This window comes from Molothrus ater, chromosome Z (assembly GCF_012460135.2).
Source record: "Molothrus ater isolate BHLD 08-10-18 breed brown headed cowbird chromosome Z, BPBGC_Mater_1.1, whole genome shotgun sequence".
NCBI classification, from domain to species: domain Eukaryota; kingdom Metazoa; phylum Chordata; class Aves; order Passeriformes; family Icteridae; genus Molothrus; species Molothrus ater.
In genome coordinates this window covers 41,065,392-41,092,912 of record NC_050511.2, presented here as the reverse complement: position 1 = coordinate 41,092,912, position 27,521 = coordinate 41,065,392, and the positions used below count along the sequence as shown (strand labels likewise).

Genomic DNA, 27,521 nt, shown 5'->3' with positions numbered 1-27,521 from the left:
TTTTTCAGCACCAGACCACCTTGTCACACATGCAAGGTGAAAACTCATTTTTTCCCTACTTTTCTTAACCATTTTCCCTGTTTTTCATGTAGGCATTTCATTAATGATGATGCAGACTTCCAATACCACCAGAGTTAATTTTTTCTCATTTGTTATCATAATTTTTTTGCTCTCAGGACAACTATAAATAGACTTTTCTTGAATTGTTTCTCCTCCATTTGTTGAACCGATTTGGAGCACACTTGACATAGTTCTCTGCTCCAAAGTTTAGTTCTCTGGAGTGAGTGGGATTACAAACTAAGACAGGGGTCAGGATTATGGATGATGTAGCTAAGCTTTGCTTTGCTTCTGCAGGAAATTACTGCAAGTAGTAAAAAGTTGCCAATTTTTTTGTTTAGTTCAATTTTATGGGGAGGATAAAAAAGAAAAAAAAGAAAAATCTGTGTACCAGCATTAGTAACCATGGCTGTGACACCTTACAGTAAATTTTTTAATACCCTCTAAGAACTAGAAATAAGTCCCTAAGATTGTGAACATGTAATGTTTCTGAGGTTTTATGCTCTTCTAGAGTAAGACAAAATAGAAAACATGGTCAAAACCCAAATTTCTTTACCCAAACTCTTTACCAACTGATCCTCATTACATGCAATGACTGGGTTTATCAGTTCCAGAATTTTAAATGTGTATCCAAGTGGCACAGGTACAAATGAATAAATCACAACTTACCTTTGCATCAAGGGTATATGCTGGCCAAAAGCATGTTTTGTCACTGGGGCCTTTAACCCCCAATTTCCATTTAAGATTAGGAGGAACTGATACAAAAAAGATCATCATCATAACTAGTGCATTTCACATAAGGCCAGCTCCCCTTGTCCACATTCCTTCCCAAAAGTTTCAGGTAGAACATTTCAGGTATCACTAAATCTCATAAGACAAGCTTACTGAAGTCACACACATTCTTTATAGAATCAATATATTGTAACAGATTTTATACAATTTATAATCTACAAAACTCTTTGCATTTCAAAATTATTTGAAGTTTTTTATATCACTTCTATCATCACAAGGCAGCTACTTTCCAAAGTATTGCACTACAAATGTTCAGTATGGTGAAGCGCTTGCAGAAACACCTCAGAGATGCTGAGCAGCATATGGCATCTGTATCACCTTTCAGAAAAGCTGACACAAGTTATATGTGCATCCCTTCAATTACTTTCTTTAGGCCTGTCCTCAAAAACCAGTGTGTATATAGGCCATTCCCACTAAGGTGCTCCACCACTACTATAAGCACATTTTGTTTTTAAAATTTTATTTCCTCTAGGATACAAACTTCATTTCTTATACGATATAAATTTTTTCTATTTAGATACAAACTGGGATTGCTCAAAAACTCATAGATGTATATACCAACACAACCCCAAACTGAAGGAATGAGGAGTCTTAGCAAGGAGAAAGTACAGATAAGCAGGCTAGCACATTTGCTGCCCTGCAATATCCTTTAACTTCAAAGCAGGATGTATGATAAAGTACTCTCACTAGCAAGAGAAACATCAAATTTATAAAAAGTCTAAAAAGAGCACACTCACTTAAGGAATTTCAGATCCTTGTAGTCTGTGCTATCTCCTTCACACCTGATGTATGATCCCCAAAGAACAACACAGAAGAGCCAACTAGGAACTCTGTCATCATGGCCTTCCTTAATTAGTTTACATCAAGCTACCTGCTCAAATTAATTTGCTGACTAGAATAAAGTGACATTGATAGCAGCCTGCCCTTCTGAGCAGACTTATTTAGAAGAAAAACTAAGAACAAACCCACAATCAAACAACAGCCGAAGTTTTTTATGCAGAAGTTAAAAATTAAGGGCAACTCCCCTGGCTCAAGGAATCTCTTCCAGAAGAAAATTATTTTTTTATCAGATTCTTTTGGTATATTCTACCCCAAGAAATCAATGCTAGTCCATATAATCATTAAAGTACGCTAAGCCAGTTCAAGTGGTTCGGGGTTACAACAATTTGGTGTTGTCATTTGCTATAATAATCAGAGAAACACACACAACATAAAAACATTAACCAGTGCCTCATGTGCTCCAGTGTACATTTTGCTTTAAGGGATTCAGAACAGTTTGCTTAGCTAACTTCAGGTATTTCTTTAGATTATGTTATTTTTGCTACCTTCTTCCTAGGGATCTAACAGAAAAAAAATAAAAGCCCAATAGAACTGGATCTGGATTTACTGATGGTCTTCCAAATTCAGTATCGCCATCTCAGCAGTAGCACTCTTTTCCAATTCTAGTGCGTATGGGTTATATTCTTCTTCAAGTTTTCTCTTCCAGACTTTAACTAGGGAATATTGGGAAAAAAAGAAGAAAAAACAACAACCAAAATGTTACCATATAATACTTGAGGAAAAACTTAAAATTAAAAGTCAACCCTGATTTTTTACTTCCCCTTCAAAATAAGTGCTGAGATCAGCTGACACACAGGCATGCTGGCATTTACCTTATGCAACATCAGATGACACACAAAAGAATAACTTAAGAGTGATGGGGTCCACTGATCTCCTTGTGTCCAACACTCTACTCAAGTAATGCTAGCCCTGAAGGTGGTTCCAACTTTAAAAAAAACAGTAAATTTTTAAAACTTTCTATCTGCAATACATTGCATTGTGTGTTGACTTAAGAGCAGAGCTGGAGGAAAATGTTTCTACAAAGGAGTGCTTGTGGACAGGAAGATTCATCACAAATAGGTTTCAATACAAAAGTTAGTCTACCATAGTCATAGAGTATGGACATCCACAATAAATCTTAAAAGCATTTTTTAAACAAATAGAAATGTAAGTAGGAGCTCTGCTAAGCCTCCTTGAGCAAAGCAATGTGTACTGCCTGCCATTTGTGGATTTCAGGGAGGAACTTTCTTTAATACTTTCTCAGTAAAAACTTCAGATTTACAAAAAACCCCAAGAATTTACCCCTACCTTCCCTCCTTACTAATGACTACAGTAGATGTCATTTGCTTCAGTGAAAATCACAGAACTGATGAATACTATGAATGAAAATGGAACTAAATGCAAGTCAGTAAATACTTACTGTAATTTGGTACATCCTCATCTGAGTCCTTGGAAGATGTTTTACTAGTTTCTAACGAGCCACTTTTTTCAGATTCAGGAGTTAAGATGCTGGGTTGGGTTTCTCTTAGTCCCGCTTTAGCTTCTTCCTCTAAAGCTGCTATCATATCTTTGTAGGCCTTCCTAGCCTCTGTTGTCAGCTGTACCATTCTGTGAAAATGGTCCTATGGCAATATAAAATACAAGAGTTTATATAATGCAATAAGTTTTAACATCTCCTTGAAAATCTAATGAGTATTCCTCTTTCAGAATGTGTAGGTTCACGTATAAAAGTTGAGCAGCTTAGTATGTATGAAGACATGCAAGACACAGCATTTATCAGGATTTATAAAAACAACAGTTCTCCTGAAAAAAATCATCGAGGGAAACAAAGAGGAAGAGGATGTCAGGAAAAGACAGCAAGAGTAATTTTTTATTTTTTAACAGTGCTGACTGCCTGTACTTCTAAAATCAGTTTTTTCATATAAGCTCTGTATATGACCTGTGATGAAGAGTCTAAGTCTGCAAAAGCAGAACAAACAAAAAACCCCTTAAAAATCACAGTATTTTCATCTCCTCTTCCCAAGTAAAACGTGAAATTTTTTGAACGAACACATGAAGTGACTTACGTCAGCTTACCTGAGCCCCATCATAACTGAAAATTCCCACCACACTCACAGGCACTGCTTTGTTCACACAGCGGCCCAGGGCCTTGCGATTTAGGGCAAAAACAAACGGGATATTCTGCTCACAGGCACAGTCAATAATGTTGTGTAGGGTCTCGTCCAGCCCACCTGCAGCAGACAACACAATCAAGCTGACTGGAGCTAAAGAACCATACTGTTAACACATGGCAAAAAACATCCCAAGATTATGGGTGCATTCTGAAACTACACCTTTTAGGAAAAACAGAGATCACAACAGTAAAGCTGAATATCCATTTTTAAAGGATATTTTTTTCTTATTTTTTTCTTATATATATTTTTTCTTAGTTCTTAGTTAGCATTTATTTTAGACTGCTTCTATTCCACATTTTACTATATATGTAGTACAGTCTAATCTAGTATCAAAAAAGACCCAGCTGCTAAAGAATTCTTTAAATGACATCAATTACAAAAATTACAATAACTCAATGCCAATAATGATAACTTTTAGGAAACTATCACTAGTGATTTACTGTCAGTCCATGTTCTAAAAGAGATTGATACAGTGGACTCCTTGTGATGGCAGAGCTGGAATCAGCAGCCTTTGGACTGTCTCAGCTGGGCAGTGCAATTTTTTGTGTAGCAGCACATCAAATCAGTAACTGAAGACCCTAATCTCAGGTAACTTCTAACACCCCAGATAGTCTTGACTCAGCTCACAGTTCAGCTGCACAGCAGTAAACAATCTGAGCAAGGAGGGCAACTTTATATGGCTGGCTTTCAGAGGATATTCAAATAAATTCCTCCAATAATAACAATATTGCTGTCAATATACTGAACCTTCTTTTTTGTACTTCTTTTATTAAACAGATTTTTTTTGGTTAAGAACTTACTTACCCTTTGACTGAATCTTTTCACAGTTAGGAGAGATGATTACACACTTCAGTTTTTTCAGCTTCAGATGTTTCAGGACTTCTCTAAGACCCATAACAAGCCTGCGTTTTATTTTGGCCTTCACTGGGTCTTTCTGATACAAGCGATCTTGGAAACGAACCAGTTCTTTTAAGAGATCTGTCACACAACTGTCAACTTCTTTACTAAGTACCTGGCTGCAGTAACTGGAAGAAAGGAGCAATAAAATGGTTACATTCATTAAAATGACAAATATGTAACACTTAAATCTGTAATACATTAAATATACATTTAAAATTCTATTCTATGTCTCTGTATTTTTTTCTGCTTCTGCTCCAAACACACTTGATATATACACAAAACCAAAAATTTACTTCTTTTTAGTGTCTGAAAACTTGAGAGGAAGAAGTTTTGTTCCTTGTGTTACCTGGCCTCCTAATCAAACTATATTAAAAATACATATTTACATGTACAATAAACCTATCCATCTGTAGCTATATATAGATATATATTATTCCAAGAAATAGGTATGCACATATATTTTTCTAGTGAAGCATTTTTCTGAGGGCATTTATTTTGACATATAAAAATGAAAATACAGCAACCAAAGTACAAAATTCTGACTTATTTCTGTAAGTTCAAGGCTATGTGTACCAAACATGGAAAACTGGATCACATTCCTGCTCCCTACATTCATGTCTGTCATGCTTTTTCACTTATCTGACTATGGCTTTGTGGTGTTCATAAGGAAAGGATACAAAACAATGTAATTCACTCTCCTAATACACTCTGGGGAAGATGAGGATTAAAAATTATTTCACCCCACCCCACTTTTACACAAAGAATTTTCCAGTGAAGAAGGGTATAAAAAGAAAAACTAAAGATGTATCAGCTGCATTGTCAACAGAAAGATATGCCAGTGGCAAATTCGCATAAGATAAAGAGATGAGATCACAACATCTATCCTGAATCTTAGAGATACAATTATTTCTGAATTTAATTTAGGTTTCAAGAATTTTTACTATTTTCTATTTGTTTCCCTAAGTCTTGAGGACAGATCTACTGAAACACTAAAACACCTGATCTAAAGAAAATAATCTAAGCTTTGCTGAATGCTCTACATCCTGTAAACTGAGTTGTCCTTCACATATTCAACCCAAACTGTGGTCTCAGTAAAACACTGTTATATAGGCACAAATTAAGAAATTAAGCATTTTTTATTTCAATTAGAAGTTAAATAAGGAATTAACACAGCAGGAATGTTTGTATCACTATTAACCATTACTATGACATGAAATGCAAAAAAACTGCCAGTGGTGGATTTGCTTTATGGGAGGGGAATTAAAAATTAAGACACTGCTTTCCTCAAGAAATTGTTTCAAGCTCTCATGACTGGATCTCTGACCTCTTCACATATTGTAATCACTATTTCTTTTTTATAAAGAAATGTGTATACACATCATCTTAAATATTTAGCTGAAACTGCACACAATACCTCATTAATATTACCTTTATTTCTTTGCACAGCCTCAGCATAAAATGTCATCTAGTTTCTTTACATTTTTGCCATCTGGTATGGCAGTAAAAAACCAAACTACAACTAAAAATACTATTTAAGAAAGAAAGTAGCACACCTTATTTGAGCTGTTACCCCATTATTTAATATAAAGTACTTATATTTTAACAGCAGCTTGTTTTCTTTCCTTAGCTTCTAGTGAACTTGGGTTTTTTTTCCTTCAAGGAATAAACATTTTCAAGTAAGAATCACAAAACACACTAAGTTTATAATTTCTTTGTATGTCAGCTTACAGAAAGACCGAAAGAAAAAAAATTTAGAGCCTTCAGTCTAAACTCCAGTTAGTTTTGCAGATAATGCAACTGGATTACCTTGTTTGAAAAATGCCATATTGGTGGTACTGTGCAAAATGAGCCATTAACAAACACAATCAATACTTACTCTCTAAAATTCCTGCTGTGGATTTTTGGAAGAGTGGCAGTCAGCTGCTTTGTAGTCACAGAACCTTCTTTAGACTCCTTGATCCGCGTGTGCTCCGGAAACCCTTCAGCAACTTGAATTTCCGGAAGAGCTATCATGTAAATCAAGACATTTTCCTTGAAAAGACAGCCCAAAAAGCCTTGCAAAGAAATTAATCTGTCAAGCATGTATGGAAGAGTCACTACTTTAGTACTAGAACAGTCTGTGGTAGTAGGGAAACAGGTATAACTTTTTTTTTTAAATCTCGTAGGGTTTTTTCTCATTTTCTTGTTTCTCATTAATTGCCAGAGGCAGGCGGGAACTTTCCCTACAAGATACCATAAAACCACCAGGCAGAGAAGTGTGGAACAGTAATCAGATCCCTATTACTGACTTCCAGCTTTAGCCCACTTTACAGTCAAGATGAACCTGAGGTGAACCTCAGAAAACTCTGAGGCTGCAGCCTTCATTTGGCAGTTTGTAGTACTTGTTTTCTGAAGTACTAAATGTGCTCAAATTTCCAGATACATACTGTATTACAGGTTCCCTCAAAAGATACCTGCTTGACTATCCTGTAGAAGTGTTGCATTTTCAGTAACATTTCCTTCTGTCTGACAAATGTTATCTTCATCTTTTGGTGCTGCTTTCTGTTCTAACAGGTGCTGCAGTTTTCTTTGTTCTCTTTCTTTCAGAATAATCTAAAATATATATAAAAACCAAACTAATTTGATGTCATGCAGATAACAAAGCATTATTCTTACCACATATTTACACAAAACCCATTTATAAAGAGGTTCAGCACTAGCATCCAAAGTTTACAACCCTTACTTTCTATTTGCACATAAAAAGAAGGAAAGACAATTCTTGAATTTACATAGGAAAGGACTTTTACCTTGATTACCAGTATGTGGGTGGAGAAAATATTTACTAGGGATAAACTACAAGAACAGAACTAAAGTTAAAAAAGTCCTCTGTAAAGAAGATGTGACAGGAAGCAAAATGAATGGGCAAAGAGGGAAGACACAACAGACATCACCAGCTGGGCCCAACACCCGTTGCTGCAGAATCAGCTGGAATTCTGGCTTGGAAAGCATAGAAACATGAAATTCAACCTCTGTTTGATCCATTTTCCTCAGTCCTGCAAATAAGGTAATCTTTACCAAACCAAGTAATATTTCTTTCATATTTCCTTCACCAATGATGTGTGGACACTTCTGTAGTGGCACTTTATCAATTGATTCAATGGAGAAAGTGTATTTCTTGGGAATTTGTATACCCCATTTAGCAAGATTACCCTCTTCTACCCAGCCGTCTTTGAAACCAAGCAAAACTTAAACTGAATTCAGACAAGTGGACACTGAGATGCAGATCTCCATATGAGAGGGCTTAACAGACTCCCAGAGTAATATATTATCTATAGTTTTACTATTTTAGGTAAAAAAAAAAAAAGGACCTTTTTAAGGGGTGTTGGTCTCTTTGCTTTAGGTACTTCTCTCTGTTTCCCTTTCTTTACCAAAGGAGCACTGGAATCCAAGGGATTATGAGGCATCTTTCCTTGGTTTAAACGGTGACTTCTTGTGGCAGTGGCAGGGTCTTTAGATAGCAATGGTACGGCACCACCAACTGAGATTTAAGAAGAAATTTGCATCAGACAACTAAAATGAATAACTGAACTAGAATCCAATTTCAAGTTTAAGACTGGTATTCACATATTAAAATTGTGTTGTGTTACTATTAAGAATATTTACAGGCACTCCTGTATCATTGAACAATGTTATTTTTAAAAGATACTCCTTACAAAAGACTGCTGTGTCCCCTACTTCTGTTATACTTCTGGAATCACAACCTCTGTCTCAAAAGCAGAATTTGATCAAACACTGCAGTCCAAGCTACCTTCAACACCACGCCATGCCAGCCTGGTAGACCTTCAGGAATTTCTGTGTTTCATGGTGGTGGCACTTCTTCTGCCACAGATTCTGTACTGAGTTAAGATAAATACTGAGCTGCAGTATTACAGATTTTAGATTTACTTGCTGTAAATAAACATAAGCATTTATGCCTACCTTTTGTTACACCTTAAGGAAGCTAGATGAAATTCACTTGCAAATGGGCCATGAGTAACGCAAAGCTACAGCTAAGTCTCTTTTGCTTAAGCTGCAAAGCTTGCTGAAGATGTCCACTTTACTTGCATTTTTTCAGAGGGTTTAGAGCACAGGAGCTTTAAATGACTGGACAAATTACTAAACCTGGATCTTCCACACCATTACCTCATACCAAATAAACTACTCTTCCTCCCTATCAGTAGGAACTGCTGTATCCTGTAGAGGACCTTGTCAAACTTCAGTTATCTTCAATATAAAGCAGTTCACATTAGCAAGTCAATGGAGAGGATGACTAAGTAAGTATCAGTGGAACCAGCTTGACACTTCCCTCCTGACTCAGGCAAAGGCAACCTCTCTCCTTTAAGTACACGAAAATATTCTGGCAGCTGTCTTAAGCCATCTTCATTTACTGCTTCCACAGTATTTATATGCAGATCCTCCCACATCACATGCAGTACTCTTACCGTAAACAGTTTACATCATAAAACTGCTACACTGATGTTTCTTTTTCATCTCTGTGTATCAAAGGTAAACTGAGAACACTGCCAAAAATGTGCAGCATAGGTGGCTACAAAAATTGAAGCTGGATTTGCAGTTATAAATAAGTATACACCCTGCAGATACATATTTCCGTAATGTGTACATCACTATTTCAAGTTCACCGTTTTCGTGTTCCTAAATTTGATGACTTTACGAGTATTGTCTATAATGTGAAGTAGTAACTGGAATAAAAACAATTGTTTGTGGTCACACTCCTCTCCGTTCTTAAAACATTAAAACAATATAAAGCTAAAGTAACATCTGCCTTATGCTTCCAGGATACAAACATGACACAACAATTTCTCTTCTGCAGCAGATTCAGGCACAGGAAACTTAGTATTAGAAAACAGGTATTTTGACCCATACCTTTGTGGCCCACCATCTACTCATCAATCCATGCACTGTATAGTTTTACAGAAACAAAACCATTATGAGCACCTCTGCAGCACTAAGTCTGATTGACCCAAATGAAAAAAAAAAGGAGATCAACTGAAAACAATACTTTAAAAAAGCATCTTATAACTTCCCTCAGCTTAGTGAAGGAAAATCTCACCAATGCTTACCATCTTGAGCTTCAGATTTAAAATCTCAGCTATCACATTAAGTATTGTGAGATGAAATCTCTTGTGATTAGATCTCTTTATGAAACAATTACTAAAAAAAAATCTTTGCTGAAATAAGAGAAATTTTACTGTCACTGAATGCTACCAAATATTGCGGTTCCTTCTGCAAAATATACTACACCAGCATAATTAAGATTAAATTTTGACCTGTAACAATAAAAAGGCAATGAGCTGCCTTTTTCTGCTTCCTGGTTATACATCATAAAGGACTGAAAGATCTTTTCCATTAAGAAAACCTAGCATTTTGCTACCATCAATTATTTCACAATTAAGAGGTATATCAGAACTCATTCTTTGGCTTGGGCTGCCTGACTCTCATATAACCTCCATGCTTGCAAAGGAGCTTTTTCAATCAAGCCTCAGCTGCATGATTTCTAGCATGAGAGGAGATTTAAGAAAGCCTTTGTTACTATGTAGCCCCTTCCCGCCTGTTCAGATCAGAAAAATAACACACATACATAAGGGAGAGCAAAAACCTCCACAAACATTGGTACTTCTGTCAAAGCAACATTTCAATCACACCTCTTATTTATATAAGGCACTCTTTCACAAATCAGTGTCCTTAAGATATTTCTTTCCATAAGTCTTCCATCAAACAATTCAGACTGCCATGCTTTTTAAATTTCTTTTTAAAGAAACTTGATTTTCTCTTGTATCTGGTGAACTGTGGTCTTGCCTGTATAGAGATCATCACAGATCAGAAATCAGGCTACATTTAAGGTCTGAATACTTAAAAACAGTTTAAGGTGAAACAAAGGAAATTTCATAGTAACCAATACCTGAAAATACCACAGGTTTAGGAGACTGTTTTGCCTTCTCTGTTTGCTGCTTCTGCTCCAAGACTGCAAGCATGCCACCCAAATCCAACTGCACTGGAATTTGACTCTTCTTACCACTGCTCCTGGATGTTTCCTGAAAAAGTTCAGCACCAGTTAGACAGCCTTCCACTTCAGACTGTAAAGAACCTCGTTTTTTATAGTATAATACACTCTTTTAACATCCTTATCCACAATACTTCTGATCTTTAATGCCACTCAGTGACCTTCAAATAAACATCAACTTTAATGTCAAAAAATATTAAAACATCAGAAACAGTTTAGGTAACTTTTAGAAATGCTACTGCAACAAAGCATAAAAGAATAACGTCTTCAATTAAGGAAGGCCTTTATGTCAGGGTCCCACTTTGGTCAGACTGTCATCTATCTTTGAAAGAGATAAAAGGCATATCAAAGTTTTCTTAAAAGTATAGAAGAACTACTGTGATTCTTTCAAAGTATGTGACTGCAACACACAAATCATTATCTCCAATATCTCACTAAAAAGAAAGGTCATCATCTTCGCACCAGCTCCTCATAAGCACTCATCTTTCTCTCTGCTTTGAACAGAAGGCAAAAGCCATGCTCCATATTTAATACAGCAGAAAATAAAAAGAATAAAAATGAATAGTGTGGTGAAGACTATGAACAAACTACCACAGCAAAACATGCAAAGGAAATGACTGCCAGTAGTCTTATCTGGGGGAATCAATTCATTGTAATTTCTGTTACAACACGGTTACAGAACATGACCTCCTCAGTCTTTAATTGGGACCTCACCTTGCATCAGAGCTGTGCCAGAACTACTCACCAACACAAAACTACTTCCTGACCTCACTTGTTTCTCGCTATTTCTCCTCCTTTCCCCAAGATAAGGGGATCTCCTTGGCTTCCTGTTCTGTCAGAACCACTTTTAGGAGGTTCCCAGTTCCTTACGACAATCAGTTTGGACTGGATTTATGCCATGATCAAGTAAAACGTGAAAGAAAAATTCCTGATATCTGAAACCCACAGATAATAATGAAAAGTTTGCATTTTTCCTTAAACACTGTATCAAACCCTGGAGGTTGGCAATTACTATCAGTGATTACTTCTAATTAGAGATTAGAAGAGTGACCATGTCACTTATCTCAAAGTATGAATGCAGAATCCCAGATGAGCATGGGTCATGAGTCTTATATTTAAATAGGTTCATTTCCTTTGTCTCCTTTGAGTTGTGAAATCTCTTCTACACGAATTCACTTACCTGAGTTTTCTTTCTTTCTAGTACAGAAGATAAAGCTTGTTTCCCTGACAGTCCATCCACTTTGGGAGTTTCATCCAGAGAGGGAGACTGACTATCACAAGGCTCTTCGGAGAGATGGATCTTAGGAATTTAAAGACAAAAGGTGACAGGGATGAAGAAAAGATATATAAAAACAAGACACGTGGAAAAGGGTGAAGATGATATTAAATTCAAACCAAGTGCACCTTCAGTATGTCTGTGAATGACACCAAGCCGAGTTGGCTTTAGGGAATTCTTTCAAGGAAGGGATGCCATCCAGAATGATGCATGGCATTCTTGACAGGCTTGAGGAGTGTGCCAGTGTGAAACTCATGAAGTTCAGCAAGGCCAAGTGCAAAGTGCTGTACTGGGTCAGGGCAACCCCCAGTACTGGCACAGTACATGAACAGATGGAGAGCAGCCCTGCCCAGAAGGACTTGGGGGTGCTGGTGGGTGAGAGGCTGGACATGACCCAGCCATGGGCACTCCCAGCCCAGGGAGCCAAACGTGTCCTGGGCTGTGTATAAAGAAGCGTGGCCCATGAACTGAGAGGAATAATTCTCTCCCTCTTTTTGCCCCCACCTGGAGTACTGTGTCCAGTTTTGGGAGCCCGAGCACAAGAAAGACATGGACATGTTACAGCAGGGCCAGAGGAGGGACACAGAAATGATCAGAGGGCTGGAACACCTCTCTTATGATAAAAGCTGGAAGTGAGGTCTCTGGAAAAGAGAAGGCTCTGGGAAGACCATATGTGCCATTCCAGAAGAATGACCATTTATTGGCTGCCATACCGCTTAATCACATTCATGGGGTTTTTCAGATTTTGAAGAAAAAACTAGCACGGCAGCCTCAATTTCAAGTATTTGTTACAGGCATATGAACGGCCTAATGATCACATCTCTAGAGTTTATGTAAGCTTTGAGGGGTTATATCCCACTTACGTCTACAAAGCCATGGGCTGCTTTCATCTGAGTTGCATGTACGTACAGCACCTTTTTGTGTAATAAATCTTTTTTAAGCAACTGCTGTGCCTTTTGCTACTCATTCCTCCTTGTCAAAGCTATTTACTGCCTCAAACAAAGCAAACAATGGTTTTGTTTTCTTGTGTTGTGGTGTTTTTTTAAACCACTAAAATTCACAGGGAAATAAAGCCAAGGACCAAAATTTTTAGAAGCAAAACTCATTTCAAAGCAACTGAAACCTAGAATTTTACCATTATTATTTACGGTAACTTGCTTTGAAAGAACAATCACATTTTCAATCCTTGTCATTTATGCTTAGGGTTCATCCGCGTACTGAATGCAGTTCCAAATTAAATCTTGAGATTTATTTCACTCATGTAAAAAAACCTCAAAAAATCCAAACAACTTGGATTCATAATTGAAATTTGATTCACATAATGTTGCAAGATTACTTACTTCAGACTGCTTTCTGACTGCACATGTAAAGGATGGTTTCTGAGGTCCTACCCTGTTTCTTCTATCAGAAGCAGCTGCCAAATGAGGAAACTCCTCAACATCCTAAACAAATAAATCAGATTATGATTTCATAAGAACAATCAAGTCTGTATTTCAAAACCTTTTCCTGCACTCCAACAATTTTCTCCCTGCTTATCAAACATTTATCATAAATTGTTTCACTGTACAAAAATTCAGAAGGCAAGGGTAGTGCCACCAACTATGACAAGTACAACAATGGTTAAATCTTCTATGCAGCAGCTAATTCAGGGCTGAAACAGCTTGTAACAGAAATGCTTCCAAAAGCAGGTTGTTACGGCTGTCAGTTGATAGTAATCATTAGAGGCAAACAGCTCCTAAAGGAGTGGTTTTCAACTCATTTCAAAGCCTTGCAAACAACTTCCCTCTTCTTCCACTACAGTCTCCAGCTGTGCAAATCTGTCTTAAACATGTGAGTAGTGAAGAACAGAACAGGCAGTTCTGAGTTCTGTACTAGAGTACAGAAATAAACATAGAAATTACTCAAATGATTATGGCTTACACACAAGAGGAAGTTTTATTAGCAGAGGATCCATTGCGCAGAACCTGGATTATCAAGTGCAGACAGGCTGAAGTTTGGCCTATACTCGCCACTCTATACCCATTGCCTCCATCACAATGATCCCAATCCATCAGCTAGGTTTTTGCTTCTCCTCCCACTTTCTGAGAGGCCTTTTTAGCTGTGATACAGCACCACTGAACATACCAAGATTTCTTCCAGCCTGAAAGGCTTTATTTAAACACCCCAAGCTAGGAAGCTCTAGCACAAGGAGTAACACACTTCAACCAATGAAATAATTTGCAAGAAGCTTGCAAGTAAGCCAAAAAGCAACTGCAAGGAAGTGAAAAAATATTTCACAAATACACTCTTTTCAGCTTAGAAGATTTAAATAAGTCTGTCCAATTGCTTCTGAAATGCAAACAGATTTCTGACATTTGCAACATCCTGTAGCAAACTGAATCATTAAAATGTAGCACTCAGCGAGAGGCTACACCTCCCTGTATTTGTTCTTACCATCTGTAAGAACATCAAACACTAGGAGAAAGGTCAAGTAACTTCCTTTTTTATTTTCTTGACACTGCTATATTGCCATCTAGCCATCTCTTGTGCATACTGAGGAGTCCTAATTTTGTTCAGTCTTGCCTTCCACAGAAATTGCTTCATACCTTTGATTATTTTTGGAGACTTTTGTCTATCTTTTTTAGTTCAAATAAGTGTACTTTTTAAGTAATGCGGGGAACAAATAAAAACAAAATCCACACTATATTTAGATCGGATGTGTCCTGAAATTCTGTATTGTCATAACCCATTTTCTGTTTTACTTTCCTAGTAACTCCCAGCACCATTTACATGTCTGACCAGTACTACTAGCACTGACCTGATTATCAATAGCAGCTTCAATTCTAACTCAAGGAAGATATTGAGGTCAGGACCTACCAATGTGTATGAAATGACAGGATTGGTTTTCTCCAGATGTATCCATTTACGTCTATTAGTCATGTCTAAAAATGACTGACCTATATAAAACCAGAGAGCAATCCAATATATGGCTCTGTTGAGCTGCTGCACATAAACAGAACCTTCTTAAACCTCCTGGGTGCCCAGAAGCTCCATGTGTGTCATCTCTTCATGGCTTATTATTTCAAGAGCATCATACAAGCATCTCACCCATTTTTCAAACTGATGAGGACACAAGCACTCCCAGCAAACCAGGAGGGTCAGAAAGCTTTCCCCCACTGCCACAACAGACACTGCATCCACATCTCAGATTTTAGTACAACGTGTATATCTTGTTCCATGGTTCTATGCAATTTTTTTCAAATTTTGACTTCAACAGCCCCACTACCATTCTGCTATTTTCCATGACTTCTGTCATTCTCTTTCAGTTTAGAATGCCCATTCATAGCATATAGCATTTATGGTAGCATACAGCAAAACAGGGATATTCTCCTGAAGAAAAGAACTAGCTGATCTTTGGTTTTACCCATAATCCTCTAACAATACTCATTTCTTGTGCCATTCCTGGACAAGGAAGCACATAATGAAACCACATAAACCCAGTTCTTCTTCATGTTCCACATTGAAAGGTACAGAACAGAAGCCAGCCAGGAAAGCTTCTTTATGCTGTCATTTCAGAGACTGAGTATTATGTACACCAGATCAAACATGTAAATTGACACGTACACATGCTGTACAATCTTAGGCCTACAATGAAGCACTGCTCAACCACATACCAGCAACACTCCTCTAATGTAGGAGAGGCTCATGCCTTTGCAATACTGATACACAAAAGTATCAAAACGCCAACATGCTTATTACAGTTACATGAATTTGGAAGGAAACTGAAATTAAAAATCAGAAATGTAAACACTGTCAATTGTGTTACACAGAAATTGCTTCCAGCTGTGAGACAACTAGAACTGTAATACTGTACCACAATCATTAAAACCATGGAACACTGTAGCACCCAGTATACTATGTTACCCATAGCCCAAGCAACAGCTGCTACAGAATATTTCTAATTTAGGAAATTGTGCTCACCAAACATGTGGTAATTTAAAATCTACAAGAGTTTCTAACCAGTAACCTCAGACAAACATCTCAATTGAAAAAAAAAAAAACTGTACTAAAACTGTACTAACATCCTCTACAGGATTTGAACTTAAATTTGTACAAAGCTGTGTTAAAACTTTGTCTTCTAGTACATTCATAACACTTAAAAGAACAGCAACAAAACCTTATTCAGTTTACCTCAATCTTTGGTGGTTCCTGTACTGTGTTAGATTCACTTTGAGGTCTTTCTACATCAGTGGGTGACTTTAGTTTTTTCTTCTTTTTCTTCTTTCTTTTCTTCTTTTCTGATCCTTCTTCAGGCTCAGTTTCACTTGCAATATTTTTTGTTTCTGACTGCTGCAAAAGACCATGAGGTACAGCCTTTAAAATCTTTTTCAGTATCACCTACCAAAATATATGCAATTACTAGCCTTACACTACTAAAGGATATCTTAATCAATCCAGGCTGGGACATCAAGCGGACAAGGAAAACTCAGTATCTCTCAGAAATTCACAGCTACAGCAAGAATTCTTCAGTTGCAGCATACTGCATTGTTAGCAGAATGTATTGGGACTACTGGGATCTAATCAGGAAATATTAAGCCAAATAAGGCAAGAGTTTCATGTTTCATGTCTTATTCTGAGGATCAGGAATTTGAAAAAAAAAAAAAAAAAACAGCCTCAAAGCTGAAAGTTCTTATTCCTAGGCTAGCACTATCTTTTTGATATCCTGTGATTCTTTTCCATGACAGGAAAAACTCTAATAAGAACAAGCTGACTTCACATCATCTCCTTTTAAAAGTGGATACTGCAGAGAGCCCAGGGAAAAATTTGCAATAAAGAGACACAAACACACTGACAATCATTAGTTGAGAGCAGAGAATTCTCAAGTACCTTTGGTTCACTCTCCTGCTTCCCTTTGCCTCTGGAAAGACCTTCAGATGCTGGTGATGAAACAATTTTCTTTGGGGGCTGCAAAAGTACCGAGGCCCAGGACACGTGTGGCTGAGCAGAGCCATCTGCAGGTGCTTCAGGAAATGACATTGGAAAAATGTAAACACAAAGATGTCTCAAAAATAGTCCTCAAAAGAAAAAGAATTGGTAATTAATTAGTCCAGGATTAGCAAATAAAGCAGAGCCATATTCTTTCTGAGAAAAGGACTTGAATAAAACACACATTTTATTTCTCCGGCAAGCTTTCCTGAATTTTAACTACTCCATATACTGCCCAACACTATATACACAAACAAAATTAAGTGGTATTTGTAAGTCTGTACTGTATCATGCTCATCTTCAAAATACTGAAAATTTGGCTATGTTTATATACAAAACTCCTTTAATATTCCTCCTAGCCATCATGTAGCTTTCAAGCACAGGACCACATTGGTACTTTTCACTTTTTGAAAACTTCCTGGTGTTACAGGCATACAAAGCAGCTGAAATACTTACTAGTGTGCCTCAGTGTACAAGAATGTCACTCCCTACCACTAAGATGTATCAGTGTTTTGAAAGACATTTTGAAAAATATAATTAATTTTGTAAATATTCCTATCATGAAGCAAAGATAGAACACAATCTAGATTTTTCTTAAGAATGAGAAAAACTTGCCTTGACAATAAAATAGCATAATGGGTTTAAATGGCTAAATTTTGGTAGCAGGGTGAGTTTGCAGTAGCTGCTGTGATGAGATGGACATGGCCAGCCCCAAACAGCTCCAACACAGACCCATGGCCAGCCTCAGCTGGGCCCATCAGCCATGCTGATGGTGCCCATGTTATAAAGAGTGAAAAACATGTGCAGGAGTTGGAAGGCTGAATGGTAAGAAAAACTGTGAATGCAGCAGCCCAGCAAACAGCAAGGTCAGTGCAGAAGGAGGGGCAGGAGGTGCTCAGGCACTGAAACAGATTCCCCCACAGCCCCTGGTGTAGACCATGGTGAGGCAGCTGTGCCCCTGCAACCCTACTAAGAAAAAAGTGGCAGAGTGGCCCCTGTTTCTCTGTGTCACTCAGAGCAGGGAGGAGATATTAGGAAGAAAAGAGGGTTGGAGGAAAGTGGCTTTATTTTTGTTTTTGCTTCTCACCATCTGACCCTATTTTAATTGTCAATAAATTGTCAATATTCATCAAGTTGAGTCTGTTTTGCCTGGCAAGCAAATCTGCCTGTCCTTATATTGGTTCACAAATGTTTTTATCTTTTCTTCTTCTCCTGTGCTGCTGAGGAGGGAGAGCCAGAGAACAATTGTGTGGAAGTCTGACTGCCTGCCACGGTCAACCCACCCACTGCTATTTTTTTCTCAGGGATAGGAATTGACTATAGTATTTAACCAAAAACTCCCATTATCAGATGACTTTATCTTTAGAAGGCTCTTCAAGGCATTTCAGCAGATTAATCTGTCCTTTCTGAATCCTTACTGAAGTTACGGGCTGATAAGGACCAAACTGTTCAGACTGGTGCACGTCTGTGTATGCACAGAAATCCAGTGAGAGGCACTCAGACAATTCAATCTTAATGTATGTGATGCCTTCAAGACAATCCTGATGAGCAGAACTCTTTTCACATGAAACTAGCCATGTGATAGCTTGTATCATTTATTCTTGGAAAAAACCTGCATATGACTAAACAGACTTCCAACAACCGAACATGTTCCTTTTCTCTCCTGACACAACATGAGGCAACTACAGAAATATCTTCCCTTAAGCACCAATGACACAATAAAATGGGACTCAATATTGGAGCCAGTGTTCTTCACTTTCCCCTGTGCTCAGTGTTCGGGCCAGTCCTGTGTAATGTATCAATGACCAGGATCAAGTCAACAAGTTCACAGATGACACCAAACCAAACAGGAGTGTTATCTGTTAGGAAAGTAGGAAAGCTCTGCAGAGGGATCTGGACAGACGGTATTCATGGACAGAGGCCAACTGCATGAGGTTCATCAAGCTGAAATGATAGGTTCTGTCCTTCAAATTGTCACAACAATCTCATCCGGTTCTACAACTTAGGGAAGAGCAGCAGGAAAGCTGCCCAGAGGAAAAGAACCTGGGGATGCTGGTGAACAGCAACTGAACATGAGCCAGAGTGCACCCAGGAGCCAAGAAGGCCAATGGCATCCTGGCCTGTATCAGCAATAGTGTGGCCAGCAGGAGCAGGGCATTGGTACTGGGCACTGGTGAGGCCACACCTTGAATGTGTCCAGTTCTGGGCTCCAGACATGGAGGAGCTGGAGCAAGTCCCGAGAAAGGCAACAGAGCTGGTGAAGGGTCTGGAGCACAAGTCCTGTGAGGAGCAGATGAGGGAGCTGTGGGTGTTTAGCTGGGAGAAAAAGCTCAGGGGAGACCTTATCACTCTCCACAACTACCTGAAAGGAGCGTTTAGCCAGGTGGGGGCTGGCCTCTTCTCCGAGGTAACAAGAGACAGGATAAGAAGAAATGGCCTGAAGTTGTACCAAGGTGGTTTCAGATTGGACATTTGGAAAAATTTCTTTACCAAAAGCATTATCAGGCACTGGATGGGCAGCCCAGTGTAGTAGTTGATTCACTGTTCCAGGAGATATTTAAAACATGTGGAGACTTGGTACTTAAGGACATGGTTTAGTGGTGGACTTGGCAGTGCTAGTTATGATTTCTTCCAAACTAAATCATTTTTCAATTCTAAAATCTCAGCTGATGAAATATGAGCAAGAATGAGTGATAAGTGGTCATCTCATTTGAAAGAATGTGATATAGTGTTATTTCTGGGTTTTCTTCTTTTATTATGAGCTTGCTCCTAAATTTTTTTATAGTTTACACAGCAACAGCTCCTCAGCACACTTTAGTATTCCAAACTGCTGAGATACAAGCAGTTAGAAATGCAGACAAATAATTTTTGTTTGAAGAACTTACCCCTACCATCAAGTGAAGAGGGAATTAAATTGGCTCCTGCTTCATCTGAAGCTTTTGGTGAAACTTTGCTTTTTGCAGAAGTATCTTCCTGCAAAATAGACAGTAAGGCAACATAAAAGGATTAAAATCACTGACCTAAACATAACAAAACACAATAAACCACCATAAACTAAAAATTCTCAACCCACCTACAGATAAGGGCATAAGGACCTTTCTGGCCTTTTTGCCGCTTGTCCTTGTGGAACCATCATTTCAGCCCTATGGTATTACAAAATTTGAGCAGGTGTCTCTTCACAGAAGGAGAACCAAGATTATGCCATCTTATATTTTACAAAAGCATCAAAACAATGATCTAACAATAAACAAAAAGATATTTTGATATTTCATGTATGCTAAAAACAAATTCTATCATCAAACTAAAACAAATAATGAAAAATGACACTCAAGGGTTAGCAGAAAGGTCTTTTTTCATTGCAGACAGTTTTCTACTCAGAAGCATCAAAAATGTTCTGTTTGGATTCTTCAGAACTATTAATCATTAATCACTACTGAAAACTTTGATTCAATATATGTGATACACTGCTGAATACTTCAGTATTTTATTTACTAACAGACAGGGAGCCAAAGAAATAAAGAATAAGATTCAACAATATTTCTTCTCCTTCTGGAATTCAGTTTCTTATTTTTAACCTTTAGCAGAAAGCAATTAAGTTCAACAGCCCAGACTTTTTTTTTTTTTTAAATGTGTGGAAACTATTGGATAACTGATTGCTTACTTATTATTTCCAGGTGAAAGAGAAAACAGTAAGCTGCTAAGTACAGGAACATATGTGGTCCCTACAGGAAATCTAGACCATACCAGTAATATTACATTTATTTCTGGTGGTACCTGGCTTTCCTCTATCTACAGACAAGGAAAGAACATGAAGAAAGAGTAAGAGCAAACACTGACCTAGAATAAGTCCTGAAAAAAACACCACCTAGAGTAAGTGCCTGAAAACCTCTAGCTCTGAACTCCCTTGCTTGCAAGGTATTTAAATAGGTCTTAAACTGCCATACTGAATGCAAAACACTTGAATTAATAATGCTTGTACTTTTGACAAGTTTTATTTTTACAAGTTCTGTAACATGGGTTAGCATGGGCTATCCTTGGTGTCCAGTAGAAGAGACATGTGAAGTTGACTAAGGACATAGTGTTACTTTCCACCAAACTTACTGGTATATTTTTATGGTGTACATTCAGTAGCTCACTGCTTTCCAAACTCTGTGACTTGTGGAAATCCAGAATGCTAGCTTCAAATGTGGGTACAGGACGAGACTCTGCTTTTGAAGTTTCAGTTGACTTCTTGTTTGTAGCTTTACTGAACCTGTCTAAATAAAGCATGTAAAGCCTGAGTAATTAAGCTTGCTTGTGATCACTTCTAAGTATGTTTTATACACTAGTTAACATAACTACAGCAATCGTCACCAGGACCAATATGAGCTGTGCATAGCAACCAGGACTGTTGCTATGCAGAGCTCATATTAAATAAAAAACCGAGCAATTATAATCATCATGCAAACAGAGCGTTGACTGAATAGGCAAGTATAAATTCAGATGCTCTTTTAGAATTTTTTTGTATCAGTTTACATGAATTTGTTCAATCAGGAAAGGACAGGTCACCACACCTTCTTAAGAGAGTCACACAGAAAAGGGTATCTTTTTCCTTAAATATTCTAGATTTAGAAACATAGCCGCATACTGCAGCGTATTGCACAGACACCCATTCCATATCTATTCCATGTACTTATAACCAAACAACATGTTTGTACCTGGCTTCACAGAATCTCTGCTGCATGTAGAACTCTGGAATGAAGTCCTGTTCACAATTCTGACAGAAGCTTCGCCTCCATTATGCCTTTTCTTGTCCAGTTTTTTCTCACCTTCTTTTAATCTCCTCTGCTGCAAGTATTTGTGACACATTTAGTAAGTTTTACTGAAACTTTGTAAAGATAGCAAGTTTGCTGTGAGTTACAGTCAACCACCTCTGCATCTGGAGTTTGACCATCAAGTTAATAGAAAACAAACAGCTAGTATATCATTACCCCAAGTAACCAATAAAAATAGGAATAGCCATTTAGACATATGGCATTTAATTTCATCTACCTTGTTCCCTGTGCCATTTTTAGCATACATTATAGCCCAAGTAAGATGGATATATACATATGCTTCTAGACAATTGCATTTTTGTGATCTCATTAATCAGAGCATTTTCAATGGTTTAAAATTGTTTGGTATTAAATCATCCAGTCTGATTCTCTAAAACAAAGTTTCTTCTAGAACAGGGCTAAAATCTTGACAGCATGCCATCTTTTGACTAAACTACGTATCATGGGCAAACTGTTCAAGACTGATGTCAGAACATCCAAAAAACTTGGAGTAAAGTAGTTAGAGAAGACACACCTACGTGATCCCTGCAAAGGACACAGACTCACCCATTCTACACAGTCATCAAAATCTTACAATTCTTCTACAAAATACAGTTTGGCAGAGCTGGGCTTAGAAATCAGCAAGCAAGGAACAAGCACCAGGTTTGCATCTATGCAAACTGTACTATACCAGCCTAGACGAATGGCTTAACTCTGATCACAGGATGCTGGACTAAATTCAGAGGACATTTGGCAGCAAAAGTGTTTACTTGGGTGGGAGGGCAAGGTATTTCTTGATCTCCAAAGGCAAATTATTAAAGCGTTAGGACACATGATCAAATTAACGCAAGGCTGCAAATATAAATCACGTCTCTGAAGTTCACAAAATGTATGACAGGGAAAAATGACAAAAAGACTATAATAAACAGTACAAGGCCCCTACAAAGATCACAGAACTCCTCCCAGAAGCTTAACTAAGTTTTTTCATATTACATCACTTGTGCTAATGCTGAGCTCATCCTCTCCCCAGACAGTTTCAGCACATAATCCTCCTCTCAGCAAGAAAATTAATAATTTTAGGTGTCTAGACTTTGTACCTTATGTGTAATAAAGGATGCTTAGGACCTAGTCCTTACTACTCCTCTACACAGGCTTGAACACAGTGAAGTTACTTAGGTCTCTACCTAGGAAGTAAGGTGCAGCAAAAGGATGTGATTGCAGAACAGATCACATGAAACTGCTGGAAACAAAAGCAGTTGTACAAATCTAAGAAATACAATGTCTAATCCCCAAGAGAAATGAGATTATAATACACTGAGGTTTTTTCCCTTTTATATTTTGAGAGGATTGTCTATTTTTTGTCTGCAAATATTTCACAAGTTTCAGGAAATTTATCCCAAACAGACAGAGACAAAAATGACTCTTTACATTGTTTACAGAACATCAATGTATTTTTGACTGAAAAAGACTACATTTCTAATATGATACTCTCTTCCCCAGCAGCACAAGTTCCTTCCTTCTTGTGGATTGTCTTCAACCTGCAGCAAGTCTTGGAAATTATTTCAGATGACCAAAGAGATGTGGTCTTTGACTTGTCAGTCAAACAGATGATTACAGATACCAGGTTTGTCTTAAGTCAAGTTAATGGAAGCTGCCACAGGGCTTAAAAAAAAAGAGCCCTTCTCCCCTCCCCCCAAGCCCAAAGAGTGAAAAACGAAAGCACAGCTCACAAATGAAGGGTGTTCCCCACCTCCTCCCCCCCAACTCTGGACGCTTCTTTCCCCTCATGTTCCAAAAATGCTGCTTGAAAAATTGTATTAATCTGAAGTGTACAATTCCGCAAACTTTTCAGTATTCTGAAGCTGGGCACACTACACTACTATCCTTTTCAAAGGTCATTGATGATCACAAGAAAGAGTGATGACTCACATTAAAAATATGAACCAAACATTTATAAAGATTGATTTAAAGTAAGAATTTAATATTAATTTTTAAGAAAACACGAATTTGCTCACCTTTGAAAGACTCTTACTTTCTTGTCTGACTGGATATGCTTGTTCAGCAGATTCACTGACTACTCCTGAACCATTATAGTAGTGTGTTGAGTTGTTAGACTGATACTGTGAGCCAGCTACTGGATACACATTTGCAACAACATCAGGTGAGTAAGAGCAGCTGGAGTATTCACGGAAGGCAGGATCTCCCAGAACACTATGTGATGGATATTGAGAAAGAAATGAAAGTCATCCTAGGGCAAGTCTTCAGCACCTACTTGTTGCCTAGACAAACATATTCCTTGTCTAAAGAATTTGTTTAACAAGAAAGCTCTATTTCATGTTATTTCAATTAAGCATTTACTTACTGCTACAGACTTCTTTAAAAGCAATTAATTTTGTTTTGGGAAAACATGTAGTTAAGCAAGTATCTTAAAACACACACGTTATCCATTCCCAAGTCTCAAAGCTAGTCTGCTTTGCAGTTACAGTTCTCATGACTGTTTAAGGTTACTGATATTCTCCATGCTTATTTTCAGTAGGCTTTTTCTTGTGAAACAAACCAAAAACGCAGTGTAAGAACATGACATGCATCACACACTTGCCTGCAAAAAAAAAAAACCAAACATTAAAACCTGTCCTAAAATGACAATAACAAAGTGGAAGTATAACATTTTATGGAGTATGAAACATGTATGAAATACAATGTAGAACTATAAAACAATAATTAACTGATCTGCATGTAACCATCACAATTTATGAAAACACAGCATGTCTGGGGCATGCCTCTTTCTTTCAATGTATGCTCAAAAATTCCCTTTAAATTTCCTTCTATACTTTGTCCAGAAAATACATAAGAGTCCAGATTTGATTAGGGAGAATACAAATTTCTCAGTTTCAGAAAGTTGCAGTCAGTTTTTAAAGCTGCTCTCCATGAAGCTGCCAGCCTCAGAATTTTGTGTAGATAATGACAGAGAAACCTTCCCATTGGTACAAAAGACTTCAGACAACACACTTCATACTACCTGTTGCAATTCTGACAGAATGTTGTCAAAACAATGCTTATAATCAGTTCACAGACTAAGAAGAAATATACCAAATGAGACTCAAATATAACCATGTCTCAGTCCCAACAAGGCAGAACACTCATTAGAAGGCTACTGTTGTCTGGGTTGTGGGGTTTTTTATAGTAATTGATTCAATGCTAATGCTGTGAGCTTTCTCTAAGGCACAGAACAGGCCATACTCACCTCAGTGTGAAATTTATAGTAGAATGAAAATAGGTTGAAAATACTAAGATTTCCTGTAGGACAAAACAATGGACTACGATGATTGTGTTCACTAATGCTCTGAATTTTTAAAGAAGCACCATTAACTTTGCAGTAATTGTATAATCAATCCAATGCTTAAGGCCCTAAGAAGCAATGAGAGAACTATGTAACATCATCAGATTCTTACAGGACTCAATTATTTCCTATTCTGCTATGTAGGGTTTTTTTCTTGTTTGCTCCTTATAAAATACTTTTATAAGTCTACCACAAATACCATTCCTGGACTTTAATAGAAAAATCCCAAAACTTTCAGAAACCTGTAGCATTTCTAGTAAAACTGCCTTTCTGGAGATGCACAGGTTGTGGAGAGGAGATCTAGAAGAGACCCTATATACTAAATATTTTACAGGATGAGAAACCTTCTGGAAGAATCATTTTCCTTGTGTACAACTACATCTACCTCAGCCTGGTTGCAACACAACCATACTTTCATTCAAGGACTGAATTCAGCTCCTTCCAAAACACACAAAAATCAGACCAATCATTACAGAACACTACATTCTCCTTAACACTCTGTAACAATACAGGCCCTTGTGAACAAAAGACCAGGTACCTGGTATACACCCAGAGAACATAAATGTAAAAAACTAAATCATGAAGATAATGCAGAAGCATTTCTACAGTTGGACTAGCAATATATTGGAACCTTGACTTTTTAAGAGTACTCAACATCCAAAACCAGATGGTTAAAATCCCCCAATAAATAAGATTCAGAAAATATACATACTTATCCAAAGATGGTTCCTGAACAAATGGGTAGCATGTAGTTAAGTACCTAGGAAAGACACATGCTTCTGAGGGTTCTGACCATGCCACAGTTACCGCCGCATGCTTTGGAACAAATGGTTTGACCTCTGCTGACAACTTGATGCCCTGAGAAACAAAACGTTTTTTGGCTACATGCATTTGGAGATTATTGTTATTATGTGAAAAACACTCAGTCTCGTGAGCTTAACTCTCATTGGAAAGTGTTAGTTTGCTCTCTTCTATCAAAACATGCAAAACAACAAAGCTCATCATACGGAAATGGAAAAATAAAGTGAAAATAAAACTAAGGAATTCAAGAAACATCTGGCTGCTCTGAAAAGTCACTTAATACCCTCATTCATCATGAAACGGTCACAAACAGTCAGTTATGTAAAGGACAGAAGCCTGCTTAGAACAAAATGCAGTAAGTCCAAATATATGAATTCTTACTTCATATTTGAACAGTACAAACTAAAATTCATAAATATGCTAACAAATACTGTTAAGCTCCATAACATGTACATATGTAACAATAATGACTTTGTGCACATCTGTATTTTAAGGCTGAAATGATAATTTTATAGCCTTCTTGTTTCTAGCACAACACAAATTTATTAAGACAAGCTTTCCATTTGTTCTGAATTACCATCGACTTAAACTGGGTATGTATATATGGAAGGACAATGAAATGAAACTCGAAGTATTTACTGCCATGTCATCAAAACACATGGCAGGAAGCAACGGCGACTGCAGCCTCATCACTAAGACTCCTGAACCTGACTAGGTCATAGGTCCATGTGCGTAGCACTACCACTACTAGTTAGAATCTGGTCACCCAGCCTTACAGTGTCTGGAATGTACACCTGTCCTTGCAACAGACCCTCAATGAGAAAAGGTTTCCACACCTGAGCTCGCTGGAAGTTAATGTCTGGAGCTGCCCATCCCAAACGGTGGGAAGCGACTCGTTGTGCTCCAACCTGAGCGACCCCTGCCCCCCGGTTTTGAGCTTCCAGAAGGACCCTTCCCCCAGTCCTGAACCAAAGCCTGAGCCAAGGAGCGGTGGGAGTCACCCTGCCCGGAGAAGCATAAGGGCACCCGGAGCGCTCGGCCCAGGCTGGCGAGCGGCCCCCGGGGCGGGGACCGGCACGGAGGTGCGGCCCGAGGCGATCCGCCCCCAGGCGGCTGCTGGAGAGCGACTCCGTGCTGGGAAGAGCCCGGGAAGGGGCAGGGGACTGCAGATGCCGCCGCCGCCCTTACCTCGCCGCCGCGGCCCGAGCGCGGCCGCCTCTCGGCCGACATGGCGCGGGGGGCGCGGCCCCGCTCCCGCCGCCCGGCCCGGTGCAGGGCGCGCCGCGATGACGCCGTGGCCCCGCCCCCACCCCGCGCTCCCGAGGCCGTGCGCGCGGCCGCTCCCGGCGCGACACAGCGGGCCCGGTGCGGGCGGGAGCGGCACCGGCGGCGCCCGGGGCTCGGCCGAGCCGCCCGGCGACAGGCGCGGCCCCTCCTGTGCCATAGGAGAAAGGACGGCACGGAACACAGGCAGGCACGCACCGGTGACAACCACCCAGGCCGCCGGTGGTCACATTCTAGGGAAAAACACGTCTTAAGCAGATTTTTAGTGAAGGCGTTTGCT

At 38.5% G+C, this 27,521-nt stretch overlaps 1 protein-coding gene across 5 annotated transcripts; it reads right to left on the bottom strand.

Moving 5' to 3' along the window:
- Positions 1-956: 956 nt before the first annotated feature.
- SECISBP2 (SECIS binding protein 2) lies at positions 957-27,224 on the bottom strand. Of its 5 annotated transcripts, none has more exons than XM_036403133.2 (18): positions 27,146-27,224; positions 25,869-26,014; positions 23,832-24,027; positions 21,721-21,850; positions 21,125-21,279; positions 19,909-19,996; positions 16,925-17,112; positions 16,229-16,387; positions 13,399-13,500; positions 11,963-12,082; positions 10,681-10,813; positions 8,090-8,259; positions 7,196-7,334; positions 6,619-6,748; positions 4,647-4,867; positions 3,745-3,899; positions 3,089-3,290; positions 957-2,342 (listed from the first exon to the last, which is right to left on the bottom strand). In XM_036403133.2, the coding sequence occupies exons 1-18, from the start codon at positions 27,185-27,187 to the stop codon at positions 2,233-2,235; spliced, it is 2,586 nt and encodes an 861-aa protein (XP_036259026.1). In that variant the 5' UTR covers positions 27,188-27,224; the 3' UTR covers positions 957-2,232. The 5 variants fall into 5 exon arrangements, with proteins under 5 accessions (XP_036259026.1, XP_036259029.1, XP_036259028.1 ...); XM_036403136.2 differs by having other exon boundaries at positions 16,925-17,058; XM_036403135.2 differs by having other exon boundaries at positions 21,721-21,847.
- Between the last annotated feature and the right edge of the window lie 297 nt (positions 27,225-27,521).

Coding starts and splice junctions, on each gene's coding strand:
- SECISBP2 (XM_036403133.2), bottom strand. CDS start 27,187: ATGTCGGCCGAGAGGCGGCCGCGCTCGGGCCGCGGCGGCGAG. Junction 26,015..27,145: donor GCTCGGGCCGCGGCGGCGAG/GTAAGGGCGGCG, acceptor TTTGTTTCTCAG/GGCATCAAGTTGTCAGCAGA. Junction 21,851..23,831: donor AAAGTAAGAGTCTTTCAAAG/GTGAGCAAATTC, acceptor AAATACTTGCAG/CAGAGGAGATTAAAAGAAGG.